Consider the following 26,056-nt stretch of genomic DNA (forward strand, 5'->3'; position numbering starts at 1 on the left):
AGGCAGGGTCCGGCACCGGCGGCACTCTCCGGAGCAAGGCAGGAGCTCCCCGGAGAGGAAGAGCCCCAGCTCCCCCGTCTGCAAAGGTGAGCGCTCCCGTCAGCTTTCCCCCGCCGCGCACCTGCCGCCCGCCCGGCCGTGACTGACCGGGGCGGAGGCGGGGGGCGGTGCGCGCGCGCGGCCGGTACCCGAGGGGAGCGGGGAGGTGCGAGGCCCGACCGTGCCCGGGTGGCGGGGCGAGGCGGCGCGGCGCGGCCCGGTTTCAGCCAGTGCCCCGCAGGACGGGAGGGCTGGGAGCGGCGGTGCCTTCCGCCCGGCGGTGTGGCTCCGAGCGTGCCGTGCTCCTGCGGGGAGAGGTGGGGACAGGGGCTGTGCCCGGGCTTGTGCCCGTCCCGACCCGGCTCTGGCTGGCGGCAGCACTCGTGGAGCCCGTGCGTGTGTTGAAGGGCTCGTTGCTCTTGTTGCTGCTCCGTCGCTTCCTGGCGTTTAGAAGAGGGACAGAGAAAGCCAGGCGTGCCATGCGGGCAACTGCAGCGCTTCCGCGAGTACTGCCAGAGGTTGCCAGATGAGAGAGAGTCAGGGGTGTAGAAGATGTACTTCGGTGCAAACTTAGGGTGAATTTGGTGTTTGGGTGCTGTTGCGAAGCCTTCCCGTCTCCCCTTTCTGTGCGCCTCATGCCAGATGGTGTGTGGTTTTGATCCGGTGTCCGCAAGCTTGTGATCAGACAACTAACTAGCACTGTAGGCATTGCACATAGGCGTAGGAATAAAGTATTCCGTATCTCGCTTAGTATTTACTTGCAACATGAACCCTGCAGAAGGGTATGTGAACTTGAGAGTGATGACAAGCCTGCACTACAGCGAAGATAGAAAACAGTATGGGAATGGCATACATTTTGTAGCAAACTGCTTTTCAGTGTTTCTGAATAATTAAAACATACTTACTGGGAAGGCTGAAATTTAAGCAATATGTGACATCTGGTTGAGGATAATAGAGGCATAGGTATGTAAGTCCTTTTTCTTCTTGGGATGAAAGTTTACTCAAAAATGCAAGAGTGAGGCTTTGTGTTAATGTCTTCAAATCTGGAAAAGCCTATGCCTTTTGAGATACCAAAGGCTATAGATGACATTACATGTGATAATCTGCACAATAAACTTGATTAATATGCAGAAGTTTGTATGTAGAAATCTAGGACCAACACAATTCCCTTTAACACTTTTACATCTCCTAATGTTACTCCCGCTTTCTAAAATAATGATTATAACCAGACTACCCCTTTAGTTTGTTGGTGGGTTGTTTCTTTTTCCTATCCTGGCTCTTAAGGAAAGGTGCTGCCAAATAGACATGCCTGCTTGTCTGCAGTGGGAGAGCAGTGCCACGAAGGTGTTTAGGTCCTGAATTAGATTTTTCTCTTTCCAGATAAGAATAACGTGGGGTTTTTTTAAGGTTATATTCTGAGGCTTTGGATTGAGGAATGTGTATATTCTTCATTGGAAATTCTTGTTAATCAGTAATCTGAAAGACTTTATACACATCACAAAATACTATCTTCTTCCTGTTAACTTTATAGAAACTCTTGCCCAAGACACAGTCTCCTGGCCTGGAGAATGAGGAACCAGGATGGCTAGCCTTGAGATCCAGGTTCAAAAGCTGTTTGTAAAGGCCACTTAGGGTGGAAAAATTGCACCGTCTTTGGATCATTGCATAGAAGCCTGTTGAAACCATGCTAACTTCTTTGCTGGATCTAAGAATTAGCATGTAGAAAGAAACAAGTCCTTTGATCGCTCTGCTGTGTTAAGGTAACTCCACTAGCTTTTTATAAGATGTGTGAAAATAAAGGAGTAGTGTCCATCGATTTAATTGCTTCCATGTGTTTTAAGTTTCTGAACAGTACTTGTGTTGGCCCAAAATCCAAATTAAACCTGTTTAACTTGACGTTTGTATTGTGTAGTCCAGTGCTTCAGAGAGTCTGAGTTAGCTTCAATTTTTTCTTCATCTAGATGAGAAAAATTAGTGGTAGCTGGGAACAGGGAAGTGGAACTCTGTTTTTGCTAATGAGGCTACGGTTGTGAAGCCATGCAGGCCACTTCAGGATATCAGCCAGAACCTACTGCAGCATAACTTGGGTTTTCCTGTTTCTTGTTTTCAGTTGATGATGGCTTTCGTTCATTCCTACAGCTGCAGCCATGGGTTTGGGTTTTTTTAGATTAAAATGAACCTTGAGGTTAGACAAGTGGTAGCTTCTTCTGAACTTCAGTACTGGTTCTCTAAGTTGTATACTTCAGTCTCAACTTAATGTTTTTCAGTTTTTATTTTCTGGGAAACAGTTGAATATTTTTAAACATAGTTTTCATCAATCTGCTTCGCACTTGGGAACCCCAACTTGTGAATTTACAAATGTGACTTAATAGCTTCTTTTGGGTTTTTTTGGTGGTGGGTTTTTTTAGGTGTGTTGCTTTTTTGTTGTTGGATTTTGTTGTTTTCTGTATGGAATTGCAAATAAACATTGGAAATACTTACCTGAATTTTCTGTTGAGGATGGGATAATTACAAACAGAAGATTCCATGGCACAATTTCTAAGTTTCTGTGCTTTTCTTGTCACTTCCCTCCTAAATATGACCAAGAGCTTAAACCTTCCGACTACCCAGTTTTCATCTTTTACTTTTCCTCCTTGTAGACTCTAGCACTTACAGCACTTACTTCACAGACTTCAGCTTCTGCTTGTGTGTTAATGTGCTCTGTGCTTCCCATCACTGGTGTGGCCGCGTTTCTACACTGCAAGGTCTGTCCTGCAATCTCCAGTTTTGGTTCAGTTTTCATATATGTCTCTTTACCTGTCTGCAAACCACCCGTGTTAGAGGAAATCGGTTTGGCCTACAAGTAGACTGTTGCAAAGTGAGATCAAGAAATGTGTATGCTCTACCTTTGTACTTATTTTTATCTTGGTTTTTCTACTGAGTAAGGATCAAATGCAATTTTGTTATTTTCGTTCTTATATAAAACACATCTTCTCAGAGGAGTTTAACTGTTCAGCTCCAAAAATGTTATAATGCACCAGGCTGTGTAAACAATGAGGTCAAGACCAGAGCCATAGCACTTGTTTCCTGACCTTTTCAGGGGCCTCGAGGTTGTGAGAGATTTCTCTACTGGATGCTGAACTTGCTGGTGTGTTCCAGTTGACTGTATTGGACATTTAAACATACTCCGGAAATTAAGGAGAAAAATTGGTTATTTTTATCCTGAACTACATTATCCTTTAGTTGTTTAGAATACATAGAAGAGTAATGTTAAAGCCTACTGGTGTGAAAGGAAACAATGAAAATTGTTATAATAGTGTATTGGAAAGTCTTAAAGAGTTCAGATGTAAACCCCTCCTTGGGGTATGGAGAAGGAATGGAACTCTGTTACACTCTTAAATTTCACTGTAGAATTTAATTATTTTAAGAATTTTGTGAGTGACACAATAATAGCTACAGACCTGTCAACATTAATTACCAAGGTTTTGCAGAGGTGGTAAAAGATGTTACTGCAGGATAAGAGAGTACGGAAGGCTTTGTGTGCCACTACATGCCTGCTTTGCTTACCGAAGCTGTTGAACAAATGGTAGGTGTAAAGAAAGTGAATTCATTTTTGCAGCATCATACTTCACGTTTCTTGTGGCCATCACTTTAGGGGAGTTTATTTGGATTCAAAATGTTCTTAGGCTTTCTCAGGTTGGGGTTTGTAAAACAACATTAATTCAATCATTCTCCTGCCCAGGGATCACTCTGAATTGCTAGAAGCAAACATGTGAGTAGTTCTTGTATGTCTAAGTGACGATAATAGCCAAGATTGTCTTCCAAGGGGAATATACAGAGTTGTGCTGTGCATTTGTTCTTAATACTGTTTGAGCCTGTTGAATACTTTCAACAAAACCTAAAAAGTAGATGAAGACCCTGGGATCAGTTGTGTCTGTACAAGTTTTTTGGAAAAGACAGAAATCCCATCACTTTCCGTCCTGAGGGAAAGGCTGACCAAAACAGAAGGAAAAGGGCAACTGTATGCCTAGATGTCGGAGAAGCTAGTTGGGTCTCACTTTTTCTTACTTTTTGAATATCCTACCTATATAAAGAGCTTCAATTAGAAATCTGTCAAAGATTTTAGTCTGGTTTATGGTGTTCCGTGCTCTTCCAGTGGCTCTTTCTGCTGCTTACTAGTTTTGTGTTGTTTTCTCATGGTGTCTGTTAGAAGATGTTTCTTCAGAGTTTTTATTTTCCTTTCTCAAAACTTTAATTTCAAATATGTAGAAAGATATCAACAGTACTGTAAGATCAATCTTCAAGTTACACTTCAGCAGTAATCCTTACTTTGCAGTTCAAACAACAGTTCTGAACTTTTCCTGAAAATTGAAAGATGAATTTTCAGGGTGTTTTGTCTCTTAGGACTTTCTTATGTGTAAGACCTTCTTTCTTTTTTTCCTTCTTTTCTTTTATATATAGCAATTCTCTGCCGTCAGGTATCCAGTTCAAGGGTATGTGTTCTCATACTGTAGTTTCCGTTTTCAGTTGTAACTGTAGTTGTAGGACTTGTATGTTAAGACCCCCCCCAAGTCGGTGCTCTCTTTCCTGCCTTTCAGATAGTAATTGATAAGCATCTGTATTTGCTCAATTTTGTTCTTCAGTCGCATTGATAGACTGGTTTAGCTTCAATTGCCTTCCGAGGTGCTTGACTTCGCAATTGCAATAGGTGTGGGTGATACCAGTTTACTCGTAGCAACTTCAGGCAGTTGGTTGTGCTGCAGTGACTTGTGAAGACATGGTAACTTTGTTATGTTCCCACCTCATGGACTTTGTTGGTTTGTGTTGTGTATGTTGAATTTATGTTTTGTGCTGTTATTTTGCTTTGTTTGAAGCCAGATTGCAGAAGGACTTTGTTTCTAAATAGATTTAGAGTAGTGGTGAATGGGTAGGAGGGTTGATGTTTATCACAAATACTGGTTTAAAGAGATAATCAGGCCAATTGAAACAGATCTAATATTTAAGAAGCGTATATTTGATGAAATGGCTCCATTGTTTTTCATCAGCCACAGCTGTTGTAACTGTTATCTCTGTGGAGGCAGATCTCTTATGTAGGTCACATCCAGGGAAAATAGAAGCTGAACGCTTGCTTCAAATATTGTAGAGGAAAGTGCAATGAAAACATTGTATATGTTCTCATTGAAATGTTTTGAAACAAGAGAAGTTCTGTAGGAGACTTTGACAATTTGTATTAAGACATGTTATGAAGGTGGAAAAGTGAGTAAAAATGTATCCAAACATCCTTGTCCTATCTAAATAGAAGTAATTTGAAAACAGAATTTCTTGAAGGAATTTTTAAATCAGAAGAAAAGAAAGTACTTATAGGCTTTGTGCCTTGAAATGGGCAGCTTCCCTTTAACTTAAATAGTAAACAGGCTCTTTAGTTTTCATTCTTTCTATTTGCCCAGCAAAATATTCTTTCCACCTTTTTTTTTTTTTTGGGGGGGGAGGCGGGGGAAGGGAGGGGACAGAGAGAGGGTAATAGTTTTTGCTGCTTCAGTTTTGAAGCTGTCTGCTGCAGTGGCTTTACAGATGATGTGACTGACTGCATACACTTCCTGATTTTTAATTTTTTTCATGTCCTTTCTGTTTCCCCTTGATAAAAAGAGAGAAACTTCTTGAAGTGGAAGAATAATAATTCAGAAGAAAAATAGAGAGAGCATGGCAGTGGTTTCTGAGACATAACATGTTTGATATAACTTTGGAAGCCAAGGATTTTTCAAGTAATTTTTAAGGAATGGCACGTTGCATTAGCATGCCGTGTTCTCCCATGGTACAGTCAAAAGGAATCATTCTGAAATGTTCTGATACAAACAGACCCTTCAGTGTGCTGTATGGTGGTAGTAGTAGTCAGAGAATTTCTTTGACACAGGGGTCTTAAGTGCATGGTAACTCCAAAATGGAGCTTTGCTGCTACCCCCTGAGAGCAGATCTGCCGTAAGCTCGGTAGAAAGATTTCATCATTGTTGGTACTGGTAGAAATAATAAACCAGATGAGGTTTCCGGACTGCTTTATGTGAATGTGGCTGATCATAGTGCTAATAATTATTTCCGTATAGTTGATTTGAAATATTTTCCACACTTCTAATGCGTACATTTCTAATACAAAATTTGCATGAGGATATTTGGTGTAGAATGTCACATTTGAAAGGCTGGTGTTCTGTGAGACTGAGATGTTGCCCACACCACTGAAATATATACCTGGTAGGTTTTATTAATACTTATGTATCTGTAGTAGATTGAAACAACTTAGAAGCTGATTTCTGGACTTCTGATGGCAGTGTCTTTATTTTTTTGACTAGCAGTCAGACACTAATCAGACACAAATTCTTTTGCCCATAAATGAGCTTATGTAGAATACAAATTGCTATGTTATTTATACTTCTAGTGCAGAATTCATCCTAAGGCATAGTCAGGAAGGACGTATGACTGGAGTTTTTCCAGTGCCCTTGTAAAGCTTCCATCTGATCTCTGTATCTTGTTTGTTGTGCTCTAGCCATTTGTTTTAGGCCTTTGTATGTGTTATTGGCGAGATTAATATACGATTCTTTCAGTTATAATTCTCTGGGGAGTAGATGAACTGATAGTAAGCTTAGATAATTGTGATCTCTGGATTTGCATTTTACATCTGAATAGCTAGTAACAAATAATGTGTGAGCATATATGTATATTTAAACCCCGGTCTTTCCTGCTTGTCAGTCTCTTTAATTTAACAAACCTCAATTACTATTTTGAGGAACCTTTCTTCACAGTGTTTACACTTACTAGCTTGCAGCGTAGTCTTTTACTGCCACTTTAAGGTATTGCTGACAGATGGGATAGATGCAAATTTGTGTTTTTAACCATATTCTTCCTTCTCATGTTACTTCCTGTGCTTGTTATATTTAACATTTTTCAGTAAGGATTCCTCTTAGTATCTAAATAGTTCTGAGAAGTGATATCAATGTAAATGCTAAAAATGAGGTGTTGCAGAAGTGTAGTGTCAGGCAAGTATGAATGTAGTTACCAAGTAGCATGTAAAGGGAGGCGATGTCTTGATTATGTGTGAAATGTAAATCATTACCTTATCAAAGTTGACTTCTGGATCCTAGGGTTAGACAGATGAATCTATCATATATTATTTACTGGGTGGTTAATAAAACATGTCAGTTTATAGTGCCCCTTGAATTAAAGTAGGTGAAGGGTAAAAGGCTAGTGAGATGAACTCTAAACTCAGCATTAAATTGAAAAAGTTCAGCATAGATTTTCTTTGTTGGCCTTTATCTATGAGGAAACTTAACTACTTTTATTTCTTACAAGTTCATCATTTAAGAATTCAATGACTGTTGCACCTTTGAGGGAATAAATGGTGGTGTGTCAGTACCAATGCAATGTTTGTGACACAAGGATGTTCCTAAGGAAACCATAAAAACACGTTTCATTGCTTATTAAAACTGAATAGAGCCTGGAAAAGCAAACCTAATTCCTTTATTAAAAGCATCTTGTTCTATACTTAATAACATAGTTCTGGTTAGATATGATTTCTTGTAAGCAGTTAGAATAATTAAGCTCTCTGTTTTGCTTTCTTTCTAATGAAGTGTTCATATTCTAGGTGACAAATCAAGACCACCTTCATCAAGCCCTTCCAGTATTATTCGCCGGACTTCCTCATTGGATACGCTTGCTGCTCCATACCTTGCTGGACAGTGGCCTCGTGATAATCATGGACAAGCTGCTCCATGTATGAGAGACAAAGCCACTCAGGTAGGACAGATTTTTGTCTTTGGATTTTTTAAATGAAAAGACAGTATTTAAATGTAAGAAACTTTTCCCTTGAAAACATTCACTTTAGCTTTCTTTCTTGCAAGTTCCTATTCACTTTCAAATTGTAGGAATCCTACATGTGCTGTTACGTATGAGAATTATTTGCATTCTTCTCTAAGACTGTGAGCTGTAATATCTGCTGAGAGTTCCGCTTTTTCCTTGCCTCAGAAAAACACTGTGGTATTGCACGTGTTTTCTCATTGTTCTTACAGTGTACAGTACACTAGATTGCACTGGTGTTAAGTACTATTTAGTTTAAATTTATACAAGTGAACTGAGTGGCTCTTTACATGTATATCTGTCTTAAAACTGAATAAAAAAGCTTCTGTAAGTGCCTGTATAAAAATTATTGTACCCTTTTCTATGATAGGCTCATCGTTCTCTGATTTTAAAAGGCCTTTAGTGTTCACCTGGGGTCTATGCACTAAGTATAGAATTATATACGTTGAAGAGCTGCCTCATTGAACCATGAATGATGTTCAAATTTAGCTCAACTGGGAAGCCTATTAGAAAAATACGTGATTTGCTAATAAACTTCAACAACTTGACAAAATTTCACAAGCTTGTAATGGTTCAGTCCTATGCTACCGGTGAAGGCAGAACTAACAAACAATGGAATGAAGCTGGCATTACAAGAGTTATACACTTAGGACAGTTGCTTTATCGTTCCCCTTAAAGGGAGGAGTTGTTACGTGGTATCTTACTGTATGCAGAAGTGATTCAAGATGGAGTTTTCCATAAAATATCCCAGTATTTAATTTCTCCTTCTGTGGATGCAGTCTGGCAGTGGATTTCTCTACTTGTAGAGTGAAAGAAAGAGCCAAACATACCAGATTTTAAATCTCTATTTCTAGAGCATGGTTTCAACTACAGGTCTCCACCAATTCCAAAGAACATAAGCAAAATGCAGTTGGAAGAGAAACTGACAGCATGTGGGACACTTGAGTTTGAGCCTGCTTTAGGCTTGGTAACAGTAACAAAAACGTGGCCACTTAGGTTTCAACCTGCTGTCCACTCAAATGTGTAGGATGCTGAGCAGATGATGTCTGCAGTGTCGATTGTTACTGTATGGCCTTCTCAAGATCCACAACGTTTTGTAAAAAGGACCACAATTCGAAGAGCAGGTCAATAGGAAAGTAAGGTGTTTTCTAGGGGAATATGCCCATGTGGATAAGGTGGGACTAGAAACTGGTGAAGAAAGGTCAGAAAGGAACAAGTTTTCTGGGCAGGAAAATGAATCTGAAAAATGGTTAGAAAATGGGGTGAAAAAGGTAAGCAGATCATACTAAGAGGAGGATGATAAAGGTGTATGATATACAAGGAATTGCTGTTCATGCTTAGCTATTAAAAGGCATCATTAAAGGGCAGAACTAAACCAGTGTGGGTATATTAGCTGTTTATTTTCATATTTGATTTTTTAGAATACTTTTTTCAAAATAATTATGTTTCTATACTACTTGCAAAGTTATTTGCTAAATTCAATTTATCTCTTTTCAGCTTAGCTTTGGTTTAATCTAAGTCATAGTTAGGCTTTTATATCTAATCTAGCTGGAAAATACTCAGATTATCACATCCTTTTTGGCTTATATTTTTCTCTTGTCTTTTTCTTCCAAATCTGACAGATCTAGCTGCTATGGTAGTGGAGCTTTAACATATAAGGGGAAACACATTTGCAAAGGTTAATGGGAAGACCGTAAAGGATGTTGGATATTTCTGCAGAATTAGTATATTTAGTGGTGATTGATGTTAGTATATTGCTGAGGGAAATAGAACGATCTCTTTGCACTTCCTAATTTAAAATTTATCAAGCTAGTAGAAAATTTTGGGATACAGGCATATATCTGTATGCCCAGAGTTTGTGTTGATATGACACTGGTGAGACACCGTTGCATTTAATCTTTCTGGTGTGCTTGAGAGCAACCATTTGAGCTAGGGACAAGTTTAAAATGTGATTTACAATAGTTGGTTTCCCAAGGTAGTATAGGCTCTCATTTTGTGTTGTTTAGTGTTTCTGAAGACGCGACGTTTGCATGAAGTTTCACTTACAAGATATTCTGGCTCCAGTGTGTAATTTCAGATCTCACAAAGTCTGTGAAATGAATGTGTTCCAAATGCGAAAGTTTAGGGAACAGGAATTGAATCTATTAAGATATTAAAGATTTTCAAGTTGAGTAAGCAGGGTATCTTGATTCTGCAGGTTTATGGCATAGGGAGTAGAGCCATTCAGGAAGCAGGCTGGGAAGAGACAGCAGCTAGTGACACATGAAAGACTTGCAGGCCTTTATAGAGATGCCCATAGGTCATAGCTGAGAACTGTGTAAGACTTCCCAGGTCATGCAGAGACTGTCTGTGTATCAGACTCCTGCTTCAATGGATTGTTTTGATGAAACCAGACTGAATTACGTACATGCAGAATGCTTTTGTATTATTGAGCATCCTGTGGTCTGGCTTGAATTGATACATGCAGATATTGTCTTAAGTGCTGCTAAAACAGGTATTGGTAATCTTACATCTTTTTTCCTTCGAATCAAACCTGTTTGGCTTTGCCTGTCATTGTTTGAAATACAGCAATGTTGAAATACGAGTTAAAATGAGACAATTGCTTTGTGGTTTTTTTTTTTAATTCTTAAAGAATAATTAATTTCAACTGCAAATTCTTCTTTTCTTAAGCGTTCTACTATCTATGATAAATTTAGCCTTCAACTCATTTCTCTTTAATTGTAGAACAGGCAGAAAGATGTTTTGAATGGTAGCACTTAATAAGCAAGTAGTAGTACTTTCAGAACCTAGAAAAATAGAAATCCCTCTTTCTCTATTGGTTATTGAGTCTGTGTTTCTTGAAAATAAGCATTATAAACAAAATACAGGACAGAAGTAGGAGGAGACTTGCTAAAATAGCATTACACTTCTGTCTGGATGTAAAGGTTTCCTATAATTTAATGTCTTGTAACTACTCTTTCTCTAAAAAGTTTTCTAACTATTTGTTTTGAGAATGAGCATCAAAGCAACCTTTAATCCTTTAAAATGAATCAGATATTAATTTATGAAATAAGTCTTGAATCTTAAGTCAATGTCTTGAATATAAATTAAATGCAAAACCTGATTGGAGTGTTAATTAGATTCCTGTAGGCAAGTGTAATGGTTGTGCTGAGTTGGGAAGTTAGAATTAGTGGCTAAAACTTATTCTGGGAGCTAGAAGATAGGATGAGACTCCAGATTGACATTTGAGAATTGACTAGACAAAGACTGGTACTTGGGAATGGGGGTTATCAATTATTCTATTTTATGATGAAGATAAGTGAGTGCTTTTCTGGAAAAAAAAAGATTCTAATGGATTTTAATTTTGCTATGAAATACGAATTTCAAAGCAACCCTACTAACTTTATTATTCAGATTTGTCCTGGTTAGTTTTTGATTTGGAATGATGAAGATTAAAAACTCCTGATAGTGGAGGTTTCATTTATATGAAATTTTATCTGTAACTGAAACCGATAAGAATTACAACCTGTATATTTGGAGTTACACGTCCATTTTCACTGCAGATGGGGATTAATACCACATCATCGAAGGCCTTGTGAGTTTGTGTTCTGAGTGCAAGTGGGGTAAGGTCAGCTTGTGGCTTGGGAGCTGTGAGTCTCAAATGTAAGAACAACTGTTGCACACTGTAGACATGAAGGTTTTGAGGCAATCAAAGTTCCTGTCTGTAGGAGAAAGCGAGATATCAATGACTTAAGGATGATTTAGCTACATCACCGCTGTGTGCCAAGAACTGCACTGTGACAACAGTGAATTTAAAGGAATTTGCTGTCTCTTTCAGTCTGTAAGCTGCTCCAGAAACCGTTGCCTCTACTTCATTAAGTGTATTTCTTGTGACTTTAATCAATGTTAATGACTTTGTTGGTATAGTGAAACTAGCTTTGTATTATCTGTCTTGCTTTCTGCTTGGCCTGAGACAACTCTGAATCTGAAGCCCTTGGAGGCATTAATAAATTAATTCCCTGCTTTGCAATAGCTCTAGTGGTGCTTATATGCCTTGCCTTCCTTTTTCTCATTCTTCGGAGCAAGGATATGATTTTGAAGGTGTACTAGTGCAGGCTTTCAGAATGTTTACACCAAGCTACCCTTGCTAATGTGTCAGAAATAACAAGGTCAGCATCTGTGCAGGAAATAAAATATGCCATCTCCCCCAGCTTTAGCACTGTCTTACTGGTTCTTCAGAGCTTTGTAGCAGCTTGTGGTACATCTGGCTGTTAATACTGCCTTATGCTCTATAATTTAGAATGGAAACTAGCAAATTCCTGTGTTAGAGTAGGTCTGACAGGTTTTTTTTTGTGTTCTGGTTGGTGTTTTTTTTAATTACATAGTTTCATTCCACTTTTTCACACTTCACTTGTCAGAAAAGGCTTCTTGCCAGTGACTGATTTTCCCTTGCAGTTCAGAATCTAGTGAATCTTAACACTGTTCTCTCTTCTCATTTGTCTCAAAATATTCTGCCAGAAAGTAGGAATTACCTTTTTTAATTAATCGTGTAATCTTCTTGCTGCAGACAGAAAGTGCCTGGGCTGAAGAATATTTAGAAAAGAAGAGAAACTCGCACAAACGTTCAGCATCATGGGGCACCAATGATCAACTCAAGGAGGTCAGAAATGCTAGTGTTTGAGATATTGTTGGATTAGATTTTTTACTGGTATGCACTGTTACTGTGACTTTTCAGGAAGGCATGAATATTGTACTGCTTTTTTTTATTATTTTACAGATCATGGGCTTGGTAGAAAATAAGAAATAGCTATCCATTTGATTTCATGTAATAATAAAGAACTACTAGAATTTATAATCTGAAAGTGTGGGAAAGAAAGTGTCAAATGTAGGTGACATTGTTCATCAAAGGAAGAAATACAGCAGTGACCAAACTACTTTCAAACTTTATGTATTTCAAGTTCTTTTGTTAAACCTCCAGAGGTATCTTCCGGGCTTCTGCTGAACTGGTAGCTTACATGTTAGGTTTGCAAGAACTTGAGTCTAATTTAGTGCTGGCAATAATTCTGGACATTGTGGTAGTAAAGAATTTTAACGAAGTGATGGAATAAATTGATGAAATTATATGTGTACTGGAATATATCTGGTGAAATCTAATACAAATTTTGCCTTTATTAGATTGCAAAATTGCGTCAGCAATTGCAGAGGAGCAAACACAGCAGTAGACATCATCGCGATAAAGAAAGACAGTCTCCGTTTCATGGTAACCATGCAGCTATTAACCACAGTCAGGTAAGGCTGTTCACTTTTTGGACATACCGGGTACCTAATACTATTTTTAACTCCTTTCAAGGTTGTGATTTGTCTTAAAGGGAAGTTAGAAACACTACGTACTGCTAAATATGTTGTAGCTATAGGCGAATTCTAAGAAATAGGTACGTTTCCTTAACTTCCTCGAGTGTATGGAGTCCTGGATCTTTTTGTCACTTGGCTGGGTTGGCTTTGAACTCCCACTTTCAAAGAATTTTGTATAGTTAGATCCTTCCTTAAAGCAAGACTCTTGAAGTGCATTCTGCAGATTCTACAAAAGGATGACAGATAAGTTTTATATTAAACTTTTTATTTTTTATTATCTTTTTCTTTACGCATTGCTGTAACAATCATGTATTTGCATGTAGAATATGGCATGGAGCAAACTGGTGGTAAAATGATACGCTCAAATGAAATTGTAGTTTTTGCTGATCGCGTTTTGTGTCTTGACAACAGCACTTATCTAATCAGTTGATGAACTGATTTGGAGAGCTTACCTGAGAAAAGGCTATTGAATGGGATTTTTACGTATTCTATTAAAAGTGTTTATATTCTGGGTGGTTTCATTGAGCCTTTAAGATTTTTTTTTTAAATATTTTTTTCCCTTGTCATTTATCATACCTTGAAACTTTATGTAATAATCACTTCAAAAATTGTGATGATTAGGCCACCACATGTTCTGTGTGCAGTTTTAGTTTTATCTCAAGGCTGTTAATGAGGCTGGGTTCACAGAGAGGTAGTATTTTTAGCTCAGTTGATAGCAGGTGGAAAAAAAATAACAGGCTTTTAGGGACACAGATCCTTTTTCAAGTCTGTTTTGCTAGAGTAGCTTTAAGAAAACCAATGGGAAAGTTTAGTCACTTTTTCAGAAGAGAACTTTTTTCCCCCCTACTAGTATCTCCTGAATGTATATTTGCTATACACACAATTTTTTTTTGCAGTTATAAAAAGAACCAATCTCTCAATTGCCTTGTGAGTCCATGGAGTTAAAAGAAATTGTGGAACGCAGTGTTGTGAATTGAGAAAGTACTTCAGCTGTGAAGCTTCTCTGCAAATCTAATCATATTCCAAATTACTCCTGAAATGCAGTTAATGTTGTTCTAATATGTTTGATACCAGTTAAGTGTTTCCTTTGTCGTTCCATCCTTTCAGAAAAAATTTAGGCCAGGGAAAAAAGCTGTAGTGACATCAGCATGTGTCCTGCTCTACAGGTATTTACCCATTCTGGTGAAGAATGAAATAAAAAATAGGAGAGAGGACCATATGTACAGCCAGGTGTCTGAGTGAATCTCTCATGCTTCAGGACTGGAAATAAGAAAGTGGAACAGTGTTTTGAATTTCTCCTGCAGTGGTCGTCTTAACTCCTGCTTTGTATAAAAATCAGTGTAATCTTTTGTCTCAGACCTTAATTTATTAAATGTAATTCATTTAATTAGGAGTCATGAATTTTCAGGACATAAGTGCCTCTTGAATTCAGTTTGTTATTGGTTTGAATTCTGTGCTACTAGAAGCATAGTATTTAGGATTATTTTTTTTTTAGGATTACATTTTTTGACATAATAATTGAGGAATTACTACTTCAGATTCTTTAAATCTTGAAACAGAAACTGTTTCCTCCTCTTCTGCATATCAGAAGAACAGTTTGAATTTGAAACAGGCTGTCTAGTACAAATTCCTATATTTTATCTGCTTTATGAAGTATCGGTGCAGTGTAGCTTGCTGCTGCTCTTAATGACTGCTGTAGCTCAAGTCAGAACAGTCCAAAATTATTAAAGAAGGACAAATAAGTGACCCAATCCCTTTCCAGGGTTTTTTGAAAAAGTTTATGATGAGACACATTAAGAAAAAAAAAAAAAGGGCAGGTCAAAATACTTGATGCGGGTATTTTATCCAAATTTGTAGAATTTGTTTGAAGATTTGTTTTGTACTTGTGGGCAATTGAGGCATTTCAACCAAAAAAAACGTACTGAGGAACTTTTAGTGTAGGCCCTTTAGCACACAAGAGAATTACATGCGGTCCTGTAGGTTTGGCTTGGTAATCTACAAACCCGTAGGTTTCTGAATGCTAAGATATTGTCGCTTTAACATACATGATCATTGTGGTTTTTAATTTTCAAAATGAACAGTTATGCTACTACTCTGAAAAATACCCCCTAAAAAATTACTCTGAAAAATTATTAATATAATTTTTCTTCATTATAAATACTTCATTATTATGCTAATGAAATTTTGGTTCTTGCATGAGGTCTTTTGCATTCTGCCAAATTTTAGAGTGACTGAATAAAATATTGCACAACATATAGCTAGTTTTTGGGCTTTCGAAACAGACTATAAAATATAATCTGAGGAAAAGCAGCTTTTCCAGCATTGTGTTACAAAACAAACCATTGTTTTTCTTGGTAAGTTTTGTGCCAGCTGTGTCAAGCTACTTTTGAAGGGGGAAAGTTACAGAAAGCTTCAAAAAGAGTAAGTGAAGGGTTTAGATTAATGGCATTTAGAGGCTGCTTTCTAAGGCAGTCAAAAATCTGTGACTGTAGACATCAAGGGCAAAGTTCCTAGGCTTTCTCACTCCTTCCTAAGGAACTGCTAAGCTAGAATTTCTGGCAGCCGCTCAGTTCCTTCAGGATTTGTGGGAAGGACTGTGTGGAAACACTCGCAGTTAGTGATTAGGATATTTAGAAATTTTTTTACATTCCCAGCTTGAAGGAAACTTGCAGTTGTTGACTCTAGAGGGTCATACAAAGATTTCTGAGCTCAAGGAGTTGGATTCTTGACAAGGCCAAGAAAATGTGTTAGGAAATTGCCTCAGTAGTCCCTTCACAGAGACCAAGAAAACTCTGTTTAACATTTTGGAAATGGCTTACTCTTCTAGTTAAAACTAAAAGAAGCAATTCCAGTGGGTTTATTTCCTCTTTTTTTCCCTACTAATAAACACTTAATTAAGCTTCGCCAAAGTTCTTGAGTTTTACCAAAGTTTTTACAGTGGTTCTTACCACCGAAGCCTCTGACTGGTTGTTCGGTTGTGCTGCTTTCTTTTATGATTTTTGTTTGAATAAAGAAATCCACACGATCTCCATGGAATAAGCTTGTTAGCTATTCCTGTCCATCTACTCAGAATCAGGAAATAGTTGGTGAGGAACTTGATCAAATCCTTGCTGCTGACTCCTTTTTTTTTTTCCAGAGCAATGAGTGGGTTTCGTTTCTGTTTTTTCATGATGCCAGAAATATTCCATTCTGCTCCTCTTTACAGGAGGAGGGGGCTGCAGAAAAGTCATAGCCTCCTCAGGTGATCTCAGGATGCTTCTGAAAACGTTGGATTTTGAATTAGTTGCATGGTACAAAATCTGTAAACAGGAGTCAAAACAATGAGATCTTCCTTTATTCTCCGTGTTAATGTAATGGAGAAACTAGAATTGAGGCCAGAGCTGAAGCCAGACAGAAGAATAAATGGATTAGGTCTTTCAAAATAATCTTTTTTCTCAGTGCATTTGGCTGATGTTATGCTGCTACTTGACACTGTGAACTGTAAAGCCCCCTCCTTTCACTTTCTGGGGAAGTCTGTGTCCTTAATGTCTCACCAATCAATTGATCCTGAGCAGCCACTAATATTGAGCCCAACTGCATGCAGTTTGGAGGGGTTGGGTTTTTTTTGTGTCACTCTTACCACCTTACATAGGCAGAACATTTCATTTTTAGAGTGGAATTACCATGGTAATTCAACCTTGAGATGGTTTGATGTTAATATCTGAAAGGATCAAAAGACTTTGGATTCTATTTAAAGTTCTGTTGCTTGTTGATAAATTGGATGAGCTTAGAGTGTTTTTCCAAAATGCCTGAGAACAACTTAGATTTGTCATCATCTATATTTTGTATCTTATGAGTTTCTACCATACCTGTAAGTGTCAGAACTCTTTCTCACACCAAACTCCCTGACAATGTGTTATTATGTGAGTGCTATATTTATCTTCCTGTGTTTAGCACCTTGCTTCATTTCGTGTGTTCCCAAACATGCAGATGAGTAGTCAAAGGTTGGTAGCCTATTCCTGTATGTCAGGGGCCAGCTCCATGCAGACCTCTCTGAAGGCAGTATTTCTGGTACAGAGCTTCTTTCTGAGGCTGGTTGTTCCAGCCCTGTAACGGTACCTCCTTCCCTTTCCACCACTTGTTAAGCGCTCCGACTTAACAAGTCATCCTCAGTCATGTACAGAATATTGTTTCTCTTGGAAGTGAAGCATGCTCTATTGCACTGTAATGAGCTTGTTTGGAGCAACTTAGGCTTTTCTACTTTGAGCTCTTCAAATAGTACCATGATTCTAAGAATTTCTGTGGTAGGCAATCATGTTTAAAAGACAGAATTCTCACATTTTGCTGAAACCTTAGACAAGCGTACTTGCATTGTGCTTTTTAACAAGTTCAGTGTGTCCTAAGAATGTGCTTGTTTAATAACTGGGTGCATAAACAACCTTAATTAGTGCCTAGACTTGTGCTGATATACCTGTATTATGACTGAATATTGACTTGTGCTAGTTTAGTGGATTGCTGATCCAAGGCCTTGTTTGGAAAAGAATTAGCAGGGTTGCTTTCTCAGACTTTTTTGTGCTCTTCTCCAGTGGTTTCTGTTTTCTTTTTTTCATCTTCAGGCAAGACTTTTGAAAGTCTTTTCAAGTTTGGCCCTTGTGAGAATGTTTAGTTTTTGTTGAAATAAACAGCGCCACAAGCCTTTCCTGAACGGAAGCTTTTTTTATAGTCCTTGTGCAAGTCACTTTTTTTTATAGCTGTCCTAATGTTTCAGTAAAACAAAACCAAGATAATTTCTAAGTTTTGCCACCTTAGAGATTTGTGATTGCGAGAATAAATCTTCGTTATGATCTGCATTTAGAATTCTTTTCTTTACATTAATTTTTCTGATGTAGTTTTTCTGCCAGACAAATTTTGCCTGTTTTTTTTAGAATTTGCATGCAAAGTCACCATGCTTTGGTGTCTGTCTATGCACAGTCTTTTTACTTAGAGGAAAATTTAAAAAAAAATACACAAACCAACCGCTTTGAAGACCAGATGGAAATGCTACAGTCCTTCAATCAGCAGAGATGTTCTCAAGCACAGCACACTAGGCCATAGAGTTTAGGAATTTTGCACAGGAATTCTACTGTGACTTTGTGTCATGCTATTCTTTGAGTTGAACTAAATGTTTATAGGAAGCATTCTGCTATCTGTAGTACTGCTGTGCATAATCACCAAGAGTCTGTGTTGAAGTTTAGGGTAGAATCTTCTAATGGTAGCATGCTTTTTTAACAGGGAGGAGAATGCTAATGGAGAGGATGGGAAATATCAAGAAGTTGTGATGTATCAAAGAGGGGCTTTGGAAAACTTGAGTAACGTGTTTAAGAATGGAGTTTTCGTGCATACTTTGAAACACTGGATTTTTCAAATGTTAATCTTCATTCTGAAGCAACTGTGTGTTAACATTTGGGTTTGGGATTTTATTCTTTCTGTAGAAGGCTTCCTAAATTGTTTTGTCAGCCTCTTATCCTGGCTTAATATAATTATTGTGCTGGTCTTTGTTTCTAGCATAGTGCATTGTTGCATTTGTGGAATAATTTTAATTCTGCATGTGTCATGTTACTGTAGGTGACAGCAGACTTCCATTAAAATACAATTTTGATGAAATTACAAGTGGTAAATCCAACAGTGAAGGAAGTGAAATTGTGGTACAGCTTGCTTCAGAATGAATATGAATATATTGTAAAGGCTTCACAATTACTTCCATTAAAACATTTACTGTTAAATTTTCACTTAGAAAGCAACCTTAAGCTGGAGGCAGACCATATCAAGGGAAGTTTTGAGACTAGAAAGATCTGAAAGCTTTTCCTGCTAGAAAGTACATTTGAAACAACATTTAGAATGTTTGTCTCCTGTTGAAAGGTTCGCTCTTGAGTAGAAATAGTAACTGTGTTTTGTAAGTAAATCTACATTGCTTTCTCACTGTCTCTGGTTCTTCAGGCTCCCATCCCAAAAAGTGCTCTTGTTCCTGTGATACCTATTACCAAATCAACAGGATCACGATTCCGAAACAGTGTAGAAGGACTGAATCAGGAGATTGAGATAATAATTAAGGAGACGGGTGACAAAGAGGAACAGCTGGTTGTATGTATCTGCCACCATGATTGCTTTCTATAATTATTTTGGTTTTGCTTTGCGGATTTTAAACTGTAAGCTTTGTTTTGCACAGTTTTTTAATTAAATTTGTCTGGAATTACTTTTTCTTTAATAAAGGTAGTTGAAAATTCTCTTGGAAAGCAAAAAGAAGGAAAGAGTTAAAGCTTGAATCTGAACCTTTTCCTCTGTGATTACAGTAATGTATTTAGTTTTCCAATGAAGTAAGAAATCTCAGTAAAACTGAGGAGAAGACAAAAGGTCTGTTTTGAGAGTTTTTTGTAGTAACTTTTTCTACTGTTTGCCCATTTTAAACTTCCATTTTATTTTTAGAGATAAATTTAGTAATAAAGTATCAGAAATACAGGCTATGAAGATGATCAAGGGACTGGCACATCTTTCATATGAGGAGAGGCTGAGAGAGCTGGGACTCTTCAGCCTTGAGAAGAGAAAGCTCAAGGGGATCTTAGTATGTAAATATCTGATGTGCAGGAATGAAAAGGAGGGAGCTGGACTCTTCTCAGTAATGTCCCATGATGGGGCAAGAGGCAGTGGGCGTAAATTTAAAAACATTAAATTCAATCTGAACACAAGAAAAACACCTTCATTTGTTTTTTTGGGGTGTTGGTTTGTTTGTTTTTAAATGTGTGACAGTGCTTAAAACTGGAACAAATTGCCCAGAGAGGTTGTGGAGATAGTCAAAACTTGACTGGACACAGTCCTGGACAGGCTGATCTAGCTGACTCTGCTTGAGCAGGGGTTTTGGACTACATGATCTCAAGAGGTCACTTCCAACCTCAGCGTTTCTGTGAAATCTTGAAAACTGTTGTCCTTAGTTTCTGAACCTGACTTGTATTATTTCCTGCTGCAGTCTTGTGTGATGAATGAAATTTTCTACTTCAAACAGTTTTATGAAACTCAAAAAAAAAAAACCCTGAGTGTTACGGGATTTAAAGAAATTGCTAACCAGACAAGAGCGGCCATCTGATAGCTCTTATTTTTAACAGCCTCAAGATATTCCAGATGGGCACCGTGCACCACCTCCCTTGGTTCAGCGTAGTAGTAGTACTCGCAGCATTGATACCCAAACACCTGGTGGAGCAGACAGGGGTAGTAACAACAGCAGTCGCTCCCAGTCAGTGTCTCCAACTTCATTTCTTACCATCTCTAATGAAGGCAGCGAAGAAAGTCCGTGTTCTACAGAAGATCTTCTTGCTGATTCCAGAGATAAAGGTACTGTGTAACTTCAAAAGTTCAACAATGCTAGACTTTAACTTCTTGCTATGTGCATGAACACATCGTAAAAGAGAGGGTTTATTTCTCACATCCATAGAGAAACAGTAGAGCATTTTTTTCTTTGTAAGCAATCTGTTTTTTCCAAATTGCTCCAAATATTGTGCATGCCTGTGTATCTAGGGCTCTGTAATTGAAGCTGGATAGGTGTGACTGGAGAGTGTGCTTCCCAAACAAGTTTTGTTTTTAAATAGTAGATTCTTCAATTACTTTAAGCAAGGTGAAGAAGCAAGAGTGTGCAGCGACACATGGAGCAGCAAAGTAGGCTAGTCCTGTTGCTTGTGTCAGGTATCTCTTATGATCTCGGACAAAACAGGCAACCTTCCAGCATTTCATACATGCACCCGTAAAAGTTTTACCTGTTTGAGGTTTTTTAATTATTCTTTTTTAGCAGAAATCTTCTGAGATCTACTAGCAGATTTTGTAATTCGACGTAGACCTGTTCTGGTTTTTAAGAGATATGATTTCTGCCCATTTCTTCTGGCTAGATGGCGGTGGCACAGGACCACAGATTCAGATTTGCAGTTACAAACTGAAAGTGTCCAGGAATGAACGGAGATTGCAGAAGAACCTGAAAATGATATAAGGAGAAATAGAAAGGAGTAAAGGGTTTGAGATGAGAAAGCTTATTTGCAAATGAAGACTTGAAGTCTAATGAAAATGTTTCTTAATTTTATAACATTGCTAATGAAGTGGGTTTCAATTTGGGGGACATTTGAAGATAGTTATTGTTTGGGGTTTTTTTATAGTGTGACATATTTAAGTAATGAGATACTCTGTTCCTGCAGAGAATGGAAATAATTCTCCCTTGCCAAAATATGCTACCTCACCAAAACCTAACAACAGCTACATGTTCAAGCGTGAACCTCCAGAAGGCTGTGAAAAGGTGAAAGTCTTTGAGGAAAGCTTGTAAGTTGATCTTTACTACATAAGAAATAACATTCAACATTCAGAGTTACGTATTGGTTTATCGAGTTTGTGTCAGATCAAAATTACAGCCTGATCCTTGTTGGTTTGTGTGAATATATACTGATATATATGTAAGTATTTTATTGCTGGAATTTTGTGTTAAAATCAAAATCTTGAGAAACTTTTTTTTAAAACCAGCATAATTTGAGAGGACTGTCTCTTAACTTGGCAGATAGTGGAGAAGGACCTCAAATAATTTGGTACAGAGATGTAATAAGAAGCTGTAATGTAAGTGCATCAGCTAATACATGTCACAGCTTGACAGGCACATCAAGTAATCTAGACTCTGAAGACCATATTTTCTTCAACTACATCTATGTCGTTGCGAAACTTTTAGTGACACAGGAGTGAATTTGACCACAAGTATTTGATGCTTTGGTTATTCTGAAAAAGCCAGCTTTTGTCATTTGGGAATGTTCGGGGGGGGGGGGGGGGGGGGTGGGGGGTGTGTTATGTTTTATTATTTTTTTCAGTGGAGTTTTTATACCCTTATGTCACTTGAATGCAAAAATCTTAAACCTATAGTTAAAAACTTTGTTTCATCACACAAGGAGTATAATTTGGTTATAATTATGCCTATATTATCTCAACATTGCCATCTAGTATAAGCTGCTCTTGTGTATTTTCCATCTCTGATTTCTGCAAATGGATTTTGAGTGATCTCTGTGACCTCTTCATAGCAATGTGGAAAGGGTTACAGTAGCTTGTTACCTGTCTCTATTTTAGAGTGTGTAAAATATGTTGCCAACAGAGTAGATAGTCTTCACTTGCTCCAAGAAGATAATCTATTGTGATTTGACTTACATTTGCGTTTCTTTTGGGATGTCTTTGCTGCATAGCTGTAGGACTGTTCTGCAGTAGAGTGAAACAGGCTTCTACAGAAGTTTTTACCTGGATGTGGCAGTTCTTAGACTCTGTGGTCTCATGCAAAAATCTTTCTTGCATCTGGTACCTGCATTCCACACATAGGTGGAATATATGAGTGTAACTATTTAAAGCTCAGCCTTTGTTTAACGTCGTTTCTATTTGAAGTTTACAGGATTCTCATTTGGGAAAAAATTTATAAAGGGGCTGAATTTTTCTGGACACTTGGAACATCAGCTAACATGGAAATGTACCCCATGTCATGAACCGAATTACTTTTCAGAGTAGAGTATCTCCTGCAAGAGATTGCTTCTGAAAGATTGGCTTACTTGGCCTAGTAGAAATAAGGCAGAAGTGCATATGGCTGTCTTACAAACACATGGAAAAGAGGGGGAGGTTATAGGCTAAAGGACAATGCTGGCAACAAAAAATGAATATAAATTTCTGGTGGTCGTTTTCCAGCAGGGAAGAGAGGCTTTCAAACAGATTCCTGTAGTTTTATCTTCAAGTGGAGTTAGACTAGCTTAGTAGACTTATATTGCAGGGTTAGAGATAGGCATTCCTCTGCTATCCACAATTTCCCTTCCAGCTCTGTCTTTCATAAAGCACGTCTCTGAGTTGGTTGAATTATATGCTGGGATGGCAAAACTGCGAATCAGGATGTAAATGTGCGTTCCATGCTTCCTTCACAGGTTATAGGTATTTGATCATGAATGCCACTTTGGGAATACTACATTTTACTCTCCACACTGAGTTTTTAAGTAAGTTAGGCTCATCTTTTACAGATATTTAGGCCACACTCGGGTGAGCATGCAACCAAAGCCTAGAAAAGGGCATCCCTCTCTGATCATGCTCTAAGATACGCAATATTAGGAACATTGCTATGCCAGCTTTCTTTCACAAGGCGTGCTGTATAAAGAGTGTCTGTGTGTGGGGCAGAACTTGTTGCGTTGTGAAAGTTTCTGGAGAACATGGTTGAGAATACTTTCTCATATATTGGATATGCCAATTCATGGACAGGGTTTGTGATCTGCAATGTGAAGTCAGTGTCTTGGGTTTAGAGACAGCCCACGCTACGAACATGGTGGTGTATCTCGTAGTGTATGTAAACAAGCAGTTTAAACCATCTCGCCATTTGCTGTGTGATGCGAGAGTCATTAAGGCATTACTGAGTAGCTGAAATACTTCAGGTTTGAACCTCAACTTGTCTCTGGTGATGCGTTCAGTAATACATACCTGCCATTGTCAGAATTTGATTGTTCAATGTCATTTAAAAACTATTGTGTGTATTTTATTTCTAGGCCAAAGCCATTGCATGAAATTCCAGCCTTCTACTGCCCTGACAAGAACAAAGTGAATTTCATTCCTAAAAGTGGCTCTGCTTTCTGTCTTGTCAGCATCCTCAAGCCACTTCTTCCCACACAGGATCTCACACTTAAGGGCACTACACACAGCCTGACTGTCTCCTCTGGCATGACATCCAGTTTGTTACAGCCCATTTCTATGGCCTCCTTGTCTGCAAACACAGATCAAGACAGGATCTCTCGTGGAACAAGTACAGTAATACCACAGACCTCTATACTCCAGCAACCAGGACATATTGAGGAAGCTGAAGGATAGATTTAGATTGTCGTGACGTTTTTCTGGGCAACTACTGGGAAAAAATTGGAACCAGTTGACTGGACCTTTCTGATCATGCTATTTGCATTGTTTTAACAATTTATGGCACTGTCATAACTGAACTGTTTGTTTAATTGACAGTTTGGTAGCACATTGAGAAGTTTGGGAGGATGCAGCAGCTGATACTCTGTTGCTCTTCTGCTTTTAAAGACTTCGGTTCTGTTTCCTGCTTTTTTAAACACTGGTGGAAAGAGACTGTCATAATCCTTTGCTGTTTAAAGGACCAGTTGTTGTGATTCTGTGCGTACTTTGACTTTTTTCCCATTACAACAAAAATCTCAAGACCAAGCAGCTGATCCCATTTACCATTGTAATCTGCAGAGGAAGGGGCAATCAGATGGTTTTGCAAGATGTCTTTTGTATGAAAATGTGTATTTTCTAACAAAAATTTGCCTTTTCTGGTGTGTAGCAGATGGTGTTTAGAAGACACTTTCCTGGTGATGATCCCCTGCCTCCCCTAACCCCCCTCTCCCTTTTTTTTTTTTAATAGGGAAGGTTCTTTTTTACTTGGCTGTTTTACAGCTACTGGGACCAAAGGATTGCTGAAGTGTTTCAGCAGTCTCAAATTATGTGACCTTGCTGAAGAGCCTTAGCCCTAAACAAAACAAGACAAGTTAATACATTTGAAACTTTTAAAACAGAAGAGTATCCAAAAAAGCAGTGTTAGTATATAGTGAATGATTGGAAGTTTGTGCTTCAGCTAAGTCAGATTCTTAAAACTCCTTCCTTCACAGAATTCCCACCACTGTTGGTTTATTGGCTGGAAAATTGCATTTTGAAGCACTTGCCCCAGTATTGTTCTATTTGTCCATGGCATTTTTGTGCAGCAGTGGGGGGGGGGGGGGGAAGTTACTCTCTTACTCGGTATTTTTTCTTCCAGAAAATATGCCGCTTGCCTCTTACAGGCTTACTTGGCTACTTAGGGAGTTAGTCAGCCTGAACCGTTAATCACTCTTGGCACAAATTTACTCTGATATGACTCATCACTGTATTATAGACCCTGGCCACATAATACTGAAATATCTGTGCATGATTTCCTCCCTTTTGTCATAGCAGTGTTTTGCGTGTCCATTGAAGGTGATGGTTTGTCAGGCATGGTATCTGTTACATAGAAGTTTACAGCAACAGATACGTTCTCCCTTTTTGACTAGCATCTTAGGCTGGTATGTAAACCAGGATTTTTTTGATACCTAGTCTGTCCTGATACGCAGCTGTTTATATAGTTCCTTTGAAATTGTAATAAAAGATGAAAATAGGGGGGAAAGGCAATTGCAAACGGAAACTGTTCAGGAGCTTCAATGAGTTTTCTCATGTGTTCCTGGAGTGCATTACTTGGGTTTGAGTAAATACAACACAGATGTGCAAAAAACTGCAGTGATCTGAATACCAGTGTCGTATCAACTTATAAAATGAGTTGACCTTGTACTGTACCTCTTTTGCAGAGGTAGATTCAGTAATTTCAAAGTAGGTGTCATTATGGACAGTCTCTGGATCTGAATATTGTTCTCTTACACATGAGCAGTTCTCACTGGCTTGCATGTATATAGCTTCCATGGATCAGTTGCATACTCAGGTCCCCTCATAACTGCATCTATTTAAAGATGATACCACAAATGCAACAATCTTGTTCAGTGCTTAATTTGCTAAATTTGGTTGCAAACATTTCATTTAGGAGAAGAAAAACCCCTGCATACCTGTGCAGATAATAGTCATAGCTTTGACGTACATTTACTGTTCCTTTAAATCCTACTTAAATAACTATGATAGCAGTGCATTTACTCAGCAAGTAAGTGTAAATCACGCTCACAAGTCCTGTATTCATGAACAGGAATGAACCTTTTTTTAAAACATTACACAAAAATTCAGCCAATGAAAAGTGTTCCAGGAAGTATTAAAATATTGGACCGGTTAAATTAGCAAGCAAGCAGAATTTGGTTTACTGTCTTTCTTC

General features: G+C 38.2%; 1 protein-coding gene across 2 annotated transcripts; it reads left to right on the forward strand.

Annotated features, from left to right (window-relative positions):
* FAM117B (family with sequence similarity 117 member B) lies at nucleotides 1-24,941 on the forward strand. Of its 2 annotated transcripts, XM_086615728.1 has the most exons (8): nucleotides 1-86; nucleotides 7,649-7,800; nucleotides 12,407-12,499; nucleotides 13,015-13,128; nucleotides 19,147-19,290; nucleotides 20,307-20,532; nucleotides 21,381-21,501; nucleotides 23,727-24,941. In XM_086615728.1, exons 2-8 carry the CDS (start codon nucleotides 7,780-7,782, stop codon nucleotides 24,043-24,045), a joined length of 1,038 nt encoding a protein of 345 aa, XP_086471854.1. In that variant the 5' UTR covers nucleotides 1-86; nucleotides 7,649-7,779; the 3' UTR covers nucleotides 24,046-24,941. The 2 variants fall into 2 exon arrangements, with proteins under 2 accessions (XP_086471854.1, XP_086471855.1); XM_086615729.1 differs by lacking the exon at nucleotides 1-86 and having other exon boundaries at nucleotides 7,743-7,800; nucleotides 12,411-12,499.
* Nucleotides 24,942-26,056: the final 1,115 nt, after the last annotated feature.

The sequence above is a fragment of the Tauraco erythrolophus genome, chromosome 8, assembly GCF_009769465.1.
Source record: "Tauraco erythrolophus isolate bTauEry1 chromosome 8, bTauEry1.pri, whole genome shotgun sequence".
In the NCBI taxonomy this organism is placed as follows: Eukaryota; Metazoa; Chordata; class Aves; order Musophagiformes; family Musophagidae; genus Tauraco; species Tauraco erythrolophus.